The sequence below is a fragment of the Giraffa tippelskirchi genome, chromosome 9 (assembly GCF_054371585.1).
Source record: "Giraffa tippelskirchi isolate mGirTip1 chromosome 9, T2T-mGirTip1v1.2.pri, whole genome shotgun sequence".
Classification (NCBI taxonomy): domain Eukaryota; kingdom Metazoa; phylum Chordata; class Mammalia; order Artiodactyla; family Giraffidae; genus Giraffa; species Giraffa tippelskirchi.
In genome coordinates this window covers 54,857,313-54,875,089 of record NC_137283.1, presented here as the reverse complement: position 1 = coordinate 54,875,089, position 17,777 = coordinate 54,857,313, and the positions used below count along the sequence as shown (strand labels likewise).

The 17,777-nt window shown below is 41.1% G+C and overlaps 1 protein-coding gene across 2 annotated transcripts; it reads left to right on the top strand.

Moving 5' to 3' along the window:
- Positions 1 to 1,947: 1,947 nt before the first annotated feature.
- On the top strand, positions 1,948 to 10,280 carry LOC145520397 (sodium-dependent phosphate transport protein 2B). 2 transcript variants are annotated; one of them, XM_081526697.1, is made up of 2 exons: positions 6,415 to 6,468; positions 6,499 to 10,280. In XM_081526697.1, the coding sequence occupies exons 1-2, from the start codon at positions 6,415 to 6,417 to the stop codon at positions 8,494 to 8,496; spliced, it is 2,052 nt and encodes a 683-aa protein (XP_081382823.1). In that variant the 3' UTR covers positions 8,497 to 10,280. The 2 variants fall into 2 exon arrangements, with proteins under 2 accessions (XP_081382822.1, XP_081382823.1); XM_081526696.1 differs by having other exon boundaries at positions 1,948 to 10,280.
- Positions 10,281 to 17,777: the final 7,497 nt, after the last annotated feature.

Sequence of the window (17,777 nt, the reverse complement as noted above, 5' to 3'; positions counted from 1 at the left end):
CACTTACGAACTGATGTTGCAACTTTCCCAGTAAACACAGCTTCCTCTCTCCTCTCCCCTGTCTTTTTTTGGAAATGACAAGAATAAGCTTTCGAAAAACTGAATTTTGCCAAATTATAAATTAAATATAGTAATCATTTAACAAAGGAAATCTAAAATATTAGTCAATAAAAATGCATTTTGTGAGCTGGCCTAATAGTACTAGAACAAGCTACTTTAGATGATGTGTTTTATTTATGCGTTACAAGTCTATTTTTTAGTTTATCTGACATGAGGTTATAATTTAATACATTATGCTTAATGGTACAATGCTATTTTTTGTTCTTCTAAATTTTAAAAGTTTGACAGCTAACTTAAGTAAAAGTAATGTGGGAAAATATAAAAAGGCCACGGTTCTTTTTCTTAAATCCAGAGAAATAGTCATTCAGTTCATTAATTGCTAATTCATTTTATTTTTTCTAATTAAAGAAACAAATACATACTTATTATTTTTAAATTGGAAAGTTCAGAAAAAAATAAAGACTGACAATCACCTTGAACGCATCACACCACCTAGCAATAACCACTGTTAAAACATACTTATTTTTCTCTAGGCATTTTTCTATTCATGCGTATGTAAATGATTTTTTAAGCGAGATGTATATAGCATCTTGGTTTTTCTTTAAGATTTTAGTTATCAGTTTAACTATGATGAGAAAAGAACTGAAATATTTAAAAAGATCCCCTTAGGTACTATTAGGATTCCCATTATTATTAGATATGTAGGAATTTTTTAATTTTATTTCACTCTGTTTCTGCATCATGGGATCCACAGTTTTCAATTGTAGCTTGTTAGGTAATATTCTGGTATTTTGTACCTAAGGATTCCTTTTAAGAATACTTTGGGGCTTCCCTGGTGGCTCAGTGGTAAAGAATCTACCTGCAATGCAGGAGACATGGGTTCGATCCCTGATCCAGGAAGATCCTACATGCCACAGAGCAACCAGGTCTGTGCGCCACCATTATTGAGCCTGCACCCTAGAGCCTGTGCTCCAATGAGAGAAGCCACTGCAGTGAGAAGCCCAGGCACCCCAACGAGAAAGTAGCCCCCGCTCGCCACAACTAAAGAAGAAAAGCCCTCGCAGCAACGAAGACTCAGCGCAGCCAGAAATACATACATAAAATTATATATAGGTATATACATATAATACTTTGTTTTGAACAAAATACTTATGTACAGTCTTTTATGCATCAAAATAATGCATTAAATCTATGTTCTTAAAAGATGGAAAAGAGGAAATTCCTATGAGGATTAATTTTCTCAAACAAGAAATTAAACATGGAAGTAATTGAATATAATCACTACTGTTTGCCCATCAAAGGTTTTAGAACTTAGGCATGTTATTTCACTCTCTTGTAAGACACATTTAAAAATGTATTCTACAGTGACTTTAAATAGAATAGATAAGTATGTTCTGACATGAAAGGCCTTCTTGAGTAAGAAAATTCACAGCATTTCAAATAATTTAGGCTAAACAACTATAAAAGTATGTGTGCTAAAGCCTGTATGGACTTCTGTATCTAAGAAATTGCACAGGACACCTCATTCTGGGAAGGGAAGTGGAAGTGGGGAGGAAGTAACGGGGAACTCTTACAGTTTACTCTAGATATTTCTGTATCCCCTTCAACAAAAATAAATTCCTGCACTACCGGTGTAATTATTTTTAAATGGAAGAAATTAGGGTGACCCAACATCATTTCACCATTTCACTGGCCTTTCACGACTCTGAATTCTTGTCACTTCTGCAACCAGCAAATCTCTCCTAAGAAAGTTGAAAGCTCTTGGAGGGCAGGCACAGCACTTTGCATTTCCCCCCACAGCCCTGGCACTGGAGACTCAGCACAGGAAGTCCTAGTATGTCTAAAGGTATAAAATAATGACCTAGACTCTGATTTCTTTAATTTTTGTTTTATATTGGAGTATCGTTGATTAACAATGTTGTGTTAGTTTCAAGTGTACAGCAGAGTGATTCAGTGATATGTACACATGCATTTGTTCTTTTCTCATTTAGGTTATTAGAGCATAGAGCAGAGTTCCCTGTGTTGTACGGTAGGTTCCTTGTTGGTTATCTATTTAATTTTTTTCTTAAACAATAGTCTTCATTTTTACACAAAGCACAGTTCCCCAAAGAGTAAGCTGGAGCTAGAAAATCCATGCCGAGTGTGAAAGTGTTAACGTTAGTTGCTCAGTCGAGTCCAACTTCTTGTGACCCCACGGACTATAGCGCACCAGGCTCCTCTGTCCATGGGATTTCCCAAGCAAGAATACTGGAGTGGGTTGCCATCCCCTTCTCCATGGTTATCTTTCTTAAATACAGCAATGTGTACATGTCAATCCCAAACTCCCAATCTACCTCTCCCTCTACTTTTCCTCCCTGGTAACCTTAAGTTCATCCTCTATGACTCAGAAGGACAGAGGAGCCTGCTGGGCTACAAGTCCATGGGGTTGCAAAGAGTCGGACATGACTGAAACGACTTAGCTCACTTGCAGAGCAGCAAAACTATGACCTTTTGGAGAGAAATCTACAAAGAACTCTGGAGAGTCTCAGTAGGGAATTCATTATGAGTCCTTTATAAACTAAACATGTTGAATTTTACTGCCCTTTCTAGTATAATTGGACTTCCCTGGTAGCTCGGACAGTAAAGAATCTACCTGCAATGCAGGAGACAGTGGTTCGATCCCTGGGTCGGGAAGATTCTCTGGAGAAGAGAATGGCAAACCACTCCAGTATTCGTGCCTGGAGAATTCCACGGAGAGAGGAGCCTGGTGGGCTACAGTCCATGAGGTCGCAAAGAGTCAAACATGAGCAAGCAACTAGCACTTCTAGTGTAATTACTAGAAGTTCAGTTTAGATAAAGTTTACCCACACATGGCATAATTTTTTTTGAAAACAAGATTTGGGAGAAACGAAACTAGTCAGTTCTAGTACCAGCAGGATCACCAATGGGCACCTTTTTTTTTTTTTTCTGTTATGAAGAAAAGAACTCTGAGCATTCCACCAGAGCACAGCAGCTGATGGAAGGAAAGAAGATGCTAGATTTTATCATGTGAACGTAGGAAGGGATCGTGTACATAGGGCCTATCTCTAACTGTTAGCATTGACCTTGAGCATAGATAGGTAGGGCCAACTTTGATATGGTGAGTAAAGTTGTGAATTGTAGTGAAATAAGAAACTCAGTCGACTTCATCATGAATGATATTAATTATATTTTAATGGATTCCAGAGTGAGAAAAAACTGGATGGACACCCACTGAAGGTGATTTCTTTCATAAAACATATGGATAGAGCACCAAACAGCTTCAGTTATTTAAACTGACAGCCTCTCCCCAGATCTGTTCTGACCAGAAATACATCAACACTTCATTCTAGAAACTACTCTGTTTTCTTTCTCACTAGCTCTGGTCCTCAGCTTATTATCATGGGCAAACCTCCCTAATCCTAAAAACAAAAATAAAAACCACTTTGTTTAGACCCAGCTTCTCCTTTGTAACATCTGTCCTCTTTCCTTCACTGACAAACGTCTCTAAAGAGTTGCCCACATTCATTATCTCCAGTTTTTCACCACCACTGGACACCAGCAGTGGCTGAGAGGCTGGACCCAAAGTCAGGTACAGCTGACTTATTGTCCATCTGTTGTAGGCAAGTCATCTTGTCTCTGGTCAAGGCCTTCCAGTGCCTCATTGACTCAGCTGTAATATGAGGATGATGCCTTAATACCTCAGAAAGCTGCAGTAAAAATTAAACAGCAGGATACTTTACAACACCTGGCACATAGTAGGTGCTCAGTAAATGTTCCTGATGGACATGGTTTCTGCCTCCGTCTCCTCTTTCACCAAAGTCACCAGGCACATCTTAACTGACCGCTCTGTGCCATGTGACAGTATTGTCTTCCCTCTTCCTTTGACCTTCATTGTTCCAAGCCATTCTCATTTTTCTTTTTTCTACCCCTCCAGTGGCTCCTTCTCAGATTCCCTCTGTCCCTTACAAGTTCATCACCTGCAGAGATGTCTCTTCAGCCTCCTTTTCTTGCTCCCCCTGGCAACCCAGGCACATCAAAGGCTTCAACTGCTAGCTTATGATGACAACTCCATTGAATTTCCATCTGAGAATCCCTTCCAAAGTTACAGGCATGGGGTGCCAATAGTCCATGGACATCTTCACCTGGATTCTGTCCTACAACCAACACCGAAAACTCAGTCTCAAACTCAGCCTATTAACTGCTCAAGTTGGAGCAAATCTTTTTCTTCTGTTTTTCTTTTTAAAGGTCTTGGACTCTGCCTCCTAAGTTGAAGTGAAAGTGAAAGTCGCTCAGTCGTGTCCGACTCTTTGTGACTCCGTGGTCTATACAGTCCAAGGAATTCTCCAGACCAGAACACTGGAGTGGGTAGCCTTTCCCTTCTCCATATGTTTATTATTAATATGGCTGCACTGTACTCATCCTTCAAGATTAAGCTCAGGTATGACATCCATGTACCACTTCCCTTCCTAGCCTTTCTGTGTACCCTCCAGAATCATGTAACCCCTCTTTCATTGTACTTACCCATTGTATTCTACTTTTCTTTAACTTTCTGCCTCCTCTACAGGACAATAAGCTCCCTAAAAGCAGGATGTTTCTCTTCCAGCTAACACTGTGCGTGGCAAAGAGGATGTGGCAAAGAGGATGTACTTAATAAGGACTTGACGGTGAACCTATACCAGCCTCCCCACCCCCATTCAGCTTGGTTAATTCCTCTGCTATCTCAGGCACACGATACATACCCTAGAATTTAGTAAAATGATGAGAGGAGGCTCAATGACCTTACAACTTCCAAAACAGTAAAATCTGTTCCTCGATAAGTAAGAGTTAACTATATACTAGAGTTCAAGGGATCCTTGCCAAGTCAATAAATTACTTGATGTTTACTGAATACCAACTGTTTTCCCCATACACTGAATATGTTTACTATTTCTATTGCTCACATTTCTCACTGAGGGTAACTGAAATTAAACTTTTTTTTTTTTCGTGAGAAGGGAAGAGATTCTTTTGGTAAGATATCATCTTAAATCAAGGCCCTCAAATACTTGAAAAGGGAGTTCTTCTGTCTTAACTGGGACTCGCACTCTGTAATTCACACAACAGCGTGTGTATATGTGTGTGTGTGTGTGTGTGTGTGTGTGTGCAAATGCGCTCAATCACATCGGACTTTTTGTGACTCCACAATAGAGAAAACATTAAAAATGTGGCCTTGTATTTAAGTTCTAGCACAACTTTTCAGTTTACTCCTTCTGACCTGTTCATTCTGGCAGTGGTTCTCAAATTTCTAATGTGCGAAAGAAGCACACCCATGTCAAGGAAGGAAAGAACCAAGATTAGGACTGATGATGAGAATTTGGCATTCTTCAAAATCTTTCCACTTTTTTATGAAAAAAATTCTGATTATGTATAATTTGTGTAGTTAAAAATAAAACTTAAAATAATTACCTAATGCTTCTTAAATTTGATTCATGAGCTCAAGCAGGTGGTACTAATTAGTCTAGGAATCCTGGATTCCACCTTTCTAGGGCTGAAAACAAACAAGCACAAAAACATTAACTGTTTGATGTGCAGCCAGATTTGAGAAACACTGATCCTTGATTTTTATGTAGAAACACTTCAAATATTCATGAAAGTTAACAGTAAATACTCTTTCATAAATAAACAGGCAAAGTAGACAAAAAAAACTGCTAAAGAAAATTGGCAGCTACAAATATTTAATACTAAAACAATGGTTAGTTTGCCAGAATTGTGGGATTCATCTTAGAAGTAGTCATTAATTATATCACATTTTTTACATTAGCTTCCGTTCTTTCTCTAATGGTAGAATTAAGGACCTATTAAATTCTAGGGTTATTTGTCAGTGTTGGGCTATCACAAATATGTTTAGGTATCACAAATAAACAAAATTGCTCTTGTTCATCGATTCACCTACTAATACTTATTGAGTACCTACTACATGCTAAGTATATAAGTATTTTGTATGTAAAGTACCATGATTTGGGGGTTCTTCCTGTTTGGAATATATTGTTATTTTGAACATAATAATAACTCAATAAATGTGCACTGACTCACTGATTAAATTTAGTGTAGAAAATACTATTATTTGAGCTCTTTTGAAATCTCTACAAGAATGCCTTCAGAAAAGTTGCATTGTTAGAACAAGTCAGTATCAGGATATCCTCTTAGTAGTGATGGTATCAAATATAAAAACTGTATTGGAGGATCATAATGTAAAGTTGAACAATACACCAAATCCTTTTTAAACAAAAAAGGCAAGTTTAAAGGAACTGTATAACATATTTAAAATAGAAATGTGGTGCCTGCTCCGGTCCATTACCTGCTCAGAGAGCGCCAACCATGGCTCCTTGGCCTGAGTTGGAAAATGCCCAGCCTACTTCGGAGAAATACACTGTAAAGGCCGATGGTGAGCAGTCTGCCAAGCCTGAGAAAGGCAAGGAGACTGGAAAAGATGACACCGGCGCCCCTATCACCAAGATAGAACTTGTGCCGTCTCATTCCACTGCGGCACTGATCGAGGAGCCCACCGAGGTAGAAGACCCCTGGGACCTGCCCGAGCTTCAGGACACGGGGATCAAGTGGTCGGAGAGAGACACCAAAGGGAAGATTCTCTGCATCTTCCAAGGGATTGGGAAATTTATTTTACTTCTGGTGTTTCTCTACTTCTTCGTGTGCTCCTTGGATGTCCTGAGCAGCGCCTTCCAGCTAGTTGGAGGAAAGGTAGCCGGGAAGTTCTTCAACAACAACTCCATCATGTCCAACCCTTTGGCGGGGATGGTGATTGGGGTGCTGGTGACGGTCCTGGTGCAGAGTTCCAGCACCTCCACGTCCATCGTCGTCAGCATGGTGGCCTCCTCATTGCTGCCCGTGCATGCTGCCATCCCCATTATCATGGGGGCCAACATTGGAACTTCAATTACCAACACCCTCGTGGCGCTCATGCAGGCAGGAGACCGGAAAGAGTTCAGAAGGGCCTTTGCGGGGGCCACTGTCCATGACTTCTTCAACTGGCTCTCCGTGCTGGTGCTCTTGCCTCTGGAGGCCGCCACCGGTTACCTGGAGCGCCTGACCAACCTCATAGTGGAGAGCTTCCACTTCAAGAATGGAGAGGAAGCCCCAGAACTTCTGAAAGTTATCACAGATCCCTTCACAAAGCTCATTATCCAGCTGGATAAAGATGTTCTCAACCAAATTGCAATGAATGATGAGTCGGCCCAAAACAAAAGTATGATCAAGATTTGGTGCAAAACTTTTACCAACATGACTGAGAGAAATGTCACCGTCCCCTCGCCTGAGAACTGCACCTCCCCTTCTCTCTGTTGGACGGATGGTTTGTACACCTGGACCATCAAGAACGTGACCTACAAGGAGAACATTGCCAAGTGCCAGCACATCTTCGTGAATTTCAACCTCTCAGATGCTATTGTCGGCGCCATCCTGCTGGTAACCTCCCTGTTGATCCTCTGTACCTGCCTGATCCTAATCGTCAAGCTCCTGGGCTCTGTGCTCAGGGGGCAGGTGGCTGCTGTCATCAAGAAGACAATCAACACTGATTTCCCTTACCCCTTTGGCTGGGTGACTGGCTACCTGGCCATCCTTGTGGGGGCAGGCATGACCTTCATCGTTCAGAGCAGCTCTGTGTTCACGTCTGCTATTACCCCACTGATCGGTATCGGTGTGATATCCATTCAAAGAGCATATCCACTAACGCTAGGTGCCAACATCGGCACCACCACCACCGCCATCTTGGCCGCCTTAGCCAGCCCAGGCAGTACTTTGAAGAGCTCACTCCAGATTGCCCTGTGCCACTTTTTCTTCAACATCTCAGGCATCATCCTGTGGTACCCAATCCCGTTCACTCGCCTGCCCATCTTCCTGGCCAAACGGCTGGGCAGCATCTCAGCTAAGTACCGCTGGTTCGCCATCGTCTACTTGATCATCTTCTTCTTCCTGATTCCACTGGCGGTGTTTGGCCTCTCCCTGATTGGCTGGCCAGTGCTGGTGGGCGTGGCATCGCCCATCGTCCTTGTGATCTTACTGGTGGTGGTCCTCAAGATCCTGCAGTCCTACTGCCCGGGCGCCTTGCCCCAGAAGCTCAGAAACTGGGACTTCCTGCCCTTGTGGATGCGCTCCCTGGAGCCCTGGGACAAGCTCATCACCTCCCTCACCAGCTGCTTCCAGATGCGCTGCTGCTGCTGCTGCCGGGTCTGCTGCCGCGTCTGCTGTGGGCTGTGTGGCTGCTGCAGGTGCTGCCGTTGCAGCAAGTGCTGCGAAGACCTGGAAGAGGTGAAGGATGAGCCGGTCAAGTCCCCTGAGGCATTCAATAACTTGGCCATGGACAAAGAGGCCCAGGATGGGGTCACCAAGTCTAAGGTGGATGCCTCAGGCACCAAAAATATTTCCAGCATCACAGCCTTGTAGGTAGGGGCTGCCCGGAGGCGGGAGGAGGGCCCCATAGTCCACACGCTCTCACTCCCTCCTGGTTCTTCCTCCACTTCAGGGGAATCCCTTCCCCATTGAGAAATGACATCCATCCCAGCTCTCATTCCCTTGGCCCAGTGTATCAAGCCCACACAGTAGTTCCATCCCAGCCTCACGCTCCCTGAGCCTTCGAGGCTCGGGAAGGCACAGAACAACACCGAAAGAGAATTAGTGAAACCTGGTCAGAGAGATGATCACAATTGCCCCAGCACACAGCTGGGTTGGTCAATAGGACTTTTTTTCCCCCCGACCATCCTCTTCCAAAGGAAAAGCCCCAAGGGAGGAATTTAAGGAAGGTTCTCAGACGTGCATGTTCACGTACACTTTTCTTTATTATGATCCAGCTCAGGCTTCTCTCTTTTACCAAAGACTGGCTTCAACCAAGAGCAGCTGCTCCCATACAGTCCAAGGGCAGCCCAATTCAGGGGAAAAGGTGTAATTGTCTGGGGATTTGGAGAAGACTGTCAGTGTGGCCTTTTCCCCTTCTCAGTGCTCCTCACATCCCCTGGCAGGGTTTTCGTAAGAAAGCAGTCCTGTCTCTGAGCTGGCAGGTGGAGGATGAGAGCTGGGAATTGGGGAACATTTGGTGGAGATGGTTCATCTCTGCCACAAGAACCTTGGATGCTTCTTAACCCAGTTAATTTAAAAACCAAATCGGCATACATTCTTGCTAAAGCCTAGTGCTGATAAAAATCACCCCTGCTGAATCTTCTGGAGTAAGATATGCCGGTTCTGAGTCCCCTCCACTCTGCCCCCTGAATCATAAAGCACCTGAGCATAGGACAGCTCTATACCTCTCTCTGCCCCTTGGCTCCTTGTACAAAATGACTATCTGGGTCAGCTTTCAGTGGTCAGCTTCCGTCCATACTTCCACCCACCCGTCTGTCCCTCAAAGGGAGAACCTCTTTCCAGACATTCTCCCATAGTCCCATCCATAAATGAACTTTGGTTCATCTGCCCTCTCTCCATGTCTGCAAAGCTCCAAATTTTTCACTGAGGGTAGAAACCAGGGCATGGCTGGACTGCCAACAGAACCATGATCATCAAGTGGCATTAGGGTACGTGCATGTCTGTGGATCCAAGAAGTGCACTCCTTCTTGGCCCAGATGTCTTCTCTGTGCCTTCAAGAGCCCCCGTTATTATTTACACCTCCTCTTGCCATTGCTTCTTACCCTCCACAAACCTAGTTCTCCCTGGAGAGAACTGGGAGCCTGGGAAAGGGGATCAATGCAGCCATGCTCCCAGACCCTGTCCTTCCCCATTCTAGCTTCTCAATCACTTTAGCAGGTTGGGATACCAAACTGAGCCTTCCCCTGACCTTCCCTGTGTAGATACAGATTCCCAAACAGAGCCATTTATACTCTATATTTATACTCCTGCAACTGTACAGCATTTTTCGTAAGTTATATAGTAAGTAGTACTGTGATTTGTGTTATGTAGCGCTCTCATTTGGAAACCAGGCCAGGTTCTACTAAGAAAGACCACCTTTGTATATTTTGTAATACTGCCTTTTAAACGTGCTTCCGCAGCCACACCCACACCACACACCTCTCCAAATATGTAAATATGTAAGTTAAACCTGGGCAGGGCTGTGGTCCTCTTTGTACTCTGATTTTTAAAAATTGGATCCTTGTACCTGCGTTGACTGTATCTTTTTTTCTTTTTTTTACTGGTTGTGGGAAGTGAGAGAAATAAAAAAGATAATCAAAACCCTAAAAAAAAAAAAAAAATAGAAATGTATCTTTTAAGCTTAATCAGATAATTTTCAACCCAACTTGTAAAGAGAGGGCCAAAGAGTGTTCGCTTCTAGAAAATAATCCACTACAGCATTAGAGTAAAATGAAGTGCTTGACTTTTTTATTTTATCGAATTTTTTAAATTGAAGTATAGTTGATTTATAATGTTGGGTTAATTGCTGTACAGAAAAGTGATTCAATTATACATGTATATTGTTTTTTAAATATTCTTTCCCCATTGTGATTTATGATAGTGTATTGAATATATCAATAGTTCCCCATGCTATACAGTAGAAACTTGTTTGCCCATTTTATATGTAATAGGTTACATCTTCTAACCCCAAACTCCCAATCCACCCCTCCCCCATGGCAAACAGCAGTCTGTTCTCTATGTTTCTGAGTCTATTTCTGTTTCATAGATTCATATGTGTCATAGTTTAGATTCCACATATAAGTGATATCGTATGGTGTTGGTCTTTCTCTTTCTGACTTATGAAGTGCTTGATTTTTAAATCAAGATAGTAGATTAAGTACATGTATTTACCAACCTTAGAAAGCGTCACTACAAACAAAGCTAGTGGAGGTGATGGAATTCCAGTTGAGCTATTTCAAATCCTCAAAGGTGATGCTGTCAAAGTGCTGCACTCGATATGCCAGCAAATTTGGAAAACTCAGCAGTGGCCACAGGACTGGAAGAGGTCAGTCTTCGTTCCAATCCCAAAGAAAGGCAATGCCAAAGAATGCTCAAACTACCGCACAGTTGCACTCATCTCACATGCTAGTGAAGTAATGCTCAAAATTCTCCAAGCCAGGCTTCAGCAATACGTGAACCGTGAACTTCCAGATGTTCAAGCTGGTTTTAGAAAAGGCAGAGGAACCAGAGATCAAATTGCCAATATCCACTGGATCATCGAAAAAGCAAAAGAGTTCCAGAGAAACATCTATTTCTGCTTTATTGACTATGCCAAAGCCTTTGACTGTGTGGATCACAATAAGCTGTGGAAAATTCTGAAAGAGATGGGAATACCAGACCATCCGACCTGTCTCTTGAGAAACCTGTATGCAGGTCAGGAAGCAACAGTTAGAACTGGACATGGAATAACAGACTGGTTCCAAATAGGAAAAGGAGTACGTCAAGGCTGTATATTGTCACCCTGCTTATTTAACTTATATGCAGAGTACATCATGAGAAACGCTGGGCTGGAAGAAACACAAGCTGGAATCAAGATTGCTGGGAGGAATATCGATAACCTCAGATATGCAAATGACACCACCCTTATGGCAGAAAGTGAAGAAGAACTAAAGAGCCTCTTGATGAAGGTGAAAGAGGAGAGTGAAAAAGTTGGCTTAAAGCTCAACGTTCAGAAAACTAAGATCATGGCATCTGGTCCCATCACTTCATGGCAAATAGATGGGGAAACAGTGGAAACAGTGTCAGACTTTATTTTTGGGGGCTCCAAAATCACTGCTGATGGTGATTGCAGCCATGAAATTAAAAGACGCTTACTCCTTGGAAGGAAGGTTATGGCCAACCTAGATAGCATATTTCAAAGCAGAGACATTACTTTGCCAACAAAAGTCCGTCTAGTCAAGGCTATGGTTTTTCCAGTGGTCATGTATGGATGTGAGAGTTGGACGGTGAAGAAAGCTGAGTGCTGAAGAATTGATGCTTTTGAACTGTGGTGTTGGAGAAGACTCTTGAGAGTCCCTTGGACTGCAAGGAGATCCAATCAATCCATCCTAAAAGAGATCAATCCTGGGTGTTCATTGGAAGGTCTGATGTTGAGGCTGAAACTCCAATACTTTGGCCACCTCATGCGAAGGGTTGACTCATTGGAAAAGACCCTAATGCTGGGTAGGATTGGGGGCGGAAGGAGAAGGGGACGACAGAGGATGAGATGGTTGGATGGCATAACCGACTTGATGGACATGGGTTTGGGTAGACTCCGGGAGTTGGTGATGGACAGAGAGGCCTGGCGTGCTGCAGTTCATGGGGTCGCAAAGGGTCGGACACGACTGAGCAACTGAACTGAACTGAACTGATTCACCAACCGTCCCGATTCCAAAAGCCTAGGCAAAGTCATCTTTACATGAATTAGAAGAAAGCCCTCTCTTTCAGATAGAATGAGTGCATGGCTAGGACATCAGACCCTCTTTGTCCACTTGGCCAGCCCCGATGGGCAGAGTTATAACCTGAATGGTAGTCTGCTGCAGCCCTGGAATAAGAGAATAAGAGGACAACAAAACAAGGTAGGTGGCTGGAGAAAAGAAAAAACATTCTGGGTGTTATTTGGTAAGGGAAGGATATAATTAACCATCTTTTTCTCCCCATCATTCTTTTAGTTGAGATATAATCCACAGACCATAAAATTCATCCTTTTCAACGTACAATTCAGTAGGTTTTAGTATATGTAACAGAGTTGTGCAACTATCACCACTACCTGAAACATTTCATCACCCCTCCCCAAAGAAACTGTGCTCATTAATAATCAGTCCTGATTTTCTCTGTGCCCCCTGAAATCCCTTGGCAACAGCTAATCTTCTTTCTGGCACCATGGACTTGCCTATTCTGGACATTTCATATAAATGGAATCATATGATACGAAGTCTTTTGTGACTGACTTTTCACTTAGCATAATGCTTTTGAGGCTTATACTTGTATTATCAGCACTTTTTTCCTTTTAAATGTTGAATACTATTCCATTGTAGGACTTCATTCTGTTTATCCATTCATCAACTGATAGACATCTGGATGGTTTCCACTTTTTGACTACTATGAACAATGCTACTATGAACATTGGTATACAAGTGGCTTGACTTTTTACAGGAAGCTTATATTCTGTAATTTTTTTAAGATAATTAAAAACAAAAATTCACAATTTACATAAAAGTCCAGAGCTGTGATTTCTTTCTGTTTTCTATTTTGTTTTTCCTCTTAGATTTAAGTATCCTTCCATTATTTGGTTGTATTGACTTCTGTTGCCCCTATATTACAATTGTTACTGATTTTTGTGGTTTGCAACTATTTTATTGGTTTTATACAACATTGCCTCTTTTAAGCATGCTACATGATAGATTTAAAAATTGGAGGTGGGGGGAATGTCTAGTCAGTCTAGTATTAAATATAGTAATTGAAAAATCATAATGAGAATTATGTTCTGTAGAACCAGATGAAATACTGCCCTAAATGCTAATAATTCTATTTCTGTCATTAATAAATGATGCAATTCATCTAGGCCACTGCAATTCCACTTGGCAGGTTAAAGAGGTCAACTAAATTTACCTTCTTAAATCCCTGTACAGGGAAGAATCAACTTCTTACTACCACAGGAATAAAAAAATATTTTAATATTCTGCACTCTAGGTAAAGGTATACAGAAATTGACCTACTGAAATTTTGAGAGAATAAATGGATAATTATAAGAGATTAAAATCAGAAAAATATTTTTGGGAGGAAAAAAATCCATGTACCCATATCACAGTGGTAGGAAGAGTGGCTGCTAGATACAACGTCAGTAAACAAAGTATTCAGTTCAGTTTGGTTCAGTTCAGTCGCTCAGTCGTGTCCGACTCTTTGTGACCCCATGGACTGCAGCACGCCAGGCCTCCCTGTCCATCACCAACTCCCAGAGTTTACTCAAACTCATGTCCATTGAGTCGGTGATGCCATCCAACCATTTCATCCTCTGTTGTCCCCTTCTCCTCCCGCCTTCAATCTTACCCAGCATCAGGGTCTTTTCAAATGAGTCAATTCTTCGTATCTGGTGGCCAAAGTATTGGAGTTTCAGCTTCAGCATCAGTCCTTCCAATGAATATTCAGGACTGATTTCCTTTAGAATGGGCTGGTTGGATCTCCTTGCAGTCCAAGGGACTCTTAAGAGTCTTCTCCAACACCACAGTTCAAAAGCATCAATTCTTCGGCATTCAGCTTTCTTTATAGTCCAACTCTCACACCCATACATGACTACTGGAAAAACCATAGCCTCAACTAGATGGAACTTTGTTGGCAAAGTAATGTCTCTGCTTTTTAATATGCTGTCTAGGTTAGTCACAACTTTTCTTCCAAGGAGCAACTGTCTTTTAATTTCTTGGCTGCAATCACCATCTGCAGTGATTTTGGAGCCCCCCAAAATAAAGTATGTCACTGTTTCCACTATTTCCCCATCTATTTGCCATGAAGTGATGGGACCAGATGCCATGATGTTAGTTTTCTGAATGTTGAGTTTTAACGAAGTATTACCTACTGTAAAGCATACACATCTCCCAATGCCCTCCCCCCCCGATCCCACTAGTGTACAAACGTTCCTAAACATATAAAGGCGATTCATGATAAATCTACCAGTTACTCATTTAAAAGGCAGTAAAAATGCAAAACACAAGTGTACCGAAGGCCAAAGCATCATCTCCAGAAAGCGGGTCCACATTTTCTGTCTCAGATGTGTAAAAAGTGCCCCTGTAGGTGTCAGAACCAGGACTGGAGAGAAAGTTGTGGGGATGGCCAGGGCAGCAAGAAGTCTACTGCTAGCTTAGTTCACATCTTTATACCTTAAGGCATTTCAGAAATAGGCCCCTGCGTGCCTGAAAACCTCTTCTGTAAAAAGGGATAAGGGAAATAATGTGACAGGACTGTCACCGTGGAAACAGAGTCGCTGAACTCACCATAATCAAGAAGCCTCACTCCTCAGGCTTTGGTTCAAACTTCCCCATCCCCAGTTTGATACTATGTATCAGTAGTAGTAGTTGTTTGGATCAAGAGCAAAGTTGGCACATGGGTCCAAATATTCAAAATAAAATTATGTTCATAGAGACAGAAAGGCTTGTGGCTACCTAGGTAAGGCTCAGTTCAATAGCTGAGCCTGAGATATCCTGAGGGATATCATTTACGTAAATGATATCCCTCAACTTTGTAGACATGAATGATGAAAATACAGCCTCTAAAGGTGACTGAATTTATGGCATTACTATTTTTTCAATAATAAAAACATTTACCATATGTTAGGCATACCATAAGCCAAGGTTACAACAGCAAATTAAAAAAAAAAAAACAACAGCCTTAGGGGGATTATGGGAAATCTCTGTACCTTTCTCTTAATTTTGCTGTGAACTTGAGGCTGCTCTAAAATAACAGTCTTTAAAAAAAGAAATTGCTGCTTTCATGGGGTTCATGTTCCCGAGTGGAAAACAAACAATAAATAAATGTTAAAAACATAATTTCGGGTAGCGATACATGTAGAAAGAAAAATAAAACTGTTAGAATAAAGAACCATAGTGATGGAGGATCTCTTGACAAAGTGACATTTGAATTATTTGCTTAATAGTAGGCTTAGGTTTGCAAGTTAAACACTCAGCAATCAATCATTCAACAAACATTGATGGCCCACTTATTTGGTTTCAAGCCGTGTAGGGCAACAGGTCCTGGGCGTAAAAAGATCAATAAACCATGGCTTCTGCTGTCAAAGTGCTTACGTCTTACTAAGGGAAGACAGATACATCACGGACACACAAGTGTTGGGATTTTGTTTATGATTTTTTTGTTCCGTTGGTTCTGTTGTTAGCAACTGAAATACTGTAACTGTCTTTTCCCAAGTCCAAGCTCCTTGCACATTACTCAGCCTGGACACAGCATTTATATCCTCGGGTCCCGAAACTCCAGAATAAGCAGATGGCAGCCCTCGGAGCTGTCAGCACGTTTTGCAACTTGCCCCACGATGGACATTAAGAGTTGTGAAAAATATTAGCAGAGAAATTTTTCTGATAAATTGAAAATCTACCAGAGCTAATTGTTTGAACCAACTTTTAAATGATGAAATTCCTTTGAGGAGTTTTAGAATGGTACAGAAGAGGGAGGCGGGTAAAGTACAGATAGATGGAACAGAATTAGCCATAGAATGAAACCAGGTTATGGGCACAAGGGGGATTCACTACACTATTCTGCCTACTTCTATATTTGTCCACTGTTTTCCATCATAAAAAGGGGTTTTTTTTCGTTTTGCTCTTTGTTTTATGTGACAAAGCCTAAGGCCTGTAAGTTCCACGCATGTCCTGAGAAAACCATTCTTATACAGATATCTGGGATTCATAGCTATTTCAAAATTTACTTATTTCGGCTAGTGGTTTTTTTACATGCAAGAAAGATAGTAGAGTATCCATGTAGGCTGATGACTAAAGATGAATGTGTATATGAAAAAATCCTCAGTTTAGCATCCAAAATGTGTATTAATGCAAGTGACTATCAGAAAAAGGAAAAAAAAACAGTCTAATTGCTTTCACCTAGTTGATAAGCCACATTCACTGAGTTCCTACTAGGAGCCTGACTTGATATTTTCTCAGTTATGTCACTGATGAGGTTATGAGAATATATTTCCATTTTCTAGATGAGGAGACTAAGCCTGAGAGGGTGGGTCTCTTGCTCTAGGTCACAGTGAGCAGAGATAAAGGTTAGGGCTCTTTCCGTTCTACCATTACTTCATGAAAACGAAACTCTTGAAACCAAAAGACAAATAGAAGGTAGGACAATTCTCCTGGATTGAAAACCCTGCTTGGCATTCTCTTCTTCCTAATAGCTGACTACTTCCTACCTCTTGATATTTACAGGGCAATCTGAAAGGCAAAAGACATCAATTCCTAGGGATGGGGGAGGAATGAAGAAAAACTGAGAAAGCAGGGCAAACCTCTTTTTTATTATTCTCTGAATAGCAAAAATATTTTTTGAACGTTTAAAAGATGTTTTAAACAATTAAAACTTTTTAAATAGTCTAACTCAAAACTACTGAAACCACCAAATGGAATTTCCTTAGAATTAAATATTATTATTATAAATTATGAGAGATAAAACATTTTCAAAACCAGGAGTCATCACAGAAATGGCCTAAAAATTATGTCTGTTTCAATCTTTTCAAATTATCTAAAAGAAAACTGTAAATTGGGGTACTAAGAGAAAATAAAATACAAAGTTGTGTATATTTTCCATTTTTAAAATTTTGAACCAATAGCTGTATTATACTATAACCTAATAATTTATATATAATCAAGCATTTATTAAAATATTCTGGCAAAATTGTTTTTTATTTATAGGCAATCACTCCAAACAAAACTGGAATGTGAATTAAGCAGAGATGTACAGTAAAGGATCAGGCAACTGAAAATCAGAAGAAATGATTGCAAGCCTGGCTTTGGTACTTAAGACCTTATGAAAAGGAGCAAGTCGTTTGGTGAGAGGCAAGATAAGAGAAGACAGAACAGCAAGAGAAGGAGAAAAGGACCTTAATAAAATTCAAGTAAAATTGAGAGATTGCAGGTAAAATTTCATAACTAGATTTAAAAATCATGTGTAGAAACACAACAGTCATTCACAAAGTAGGTGTGTGTGTGTGTGTGTGTGTGTGTGTGTGTGTGTTTGACTTGTCCAACATGTTGAACTGGTTATAAATTTTTTTTAATTTTAAATTAAGATCTTATAAATCTCCTGGGAATTTATGGTGTCTA

Coding starts and splice junctions, on each gene's coding strand:
- LOC145520397 (XM_081526696.1), top strand. CDS start 6,415: ATGGCTCCTTGGCCTGAGTTGGAAAATGCCCAGCCTACTTCGGAGAAA.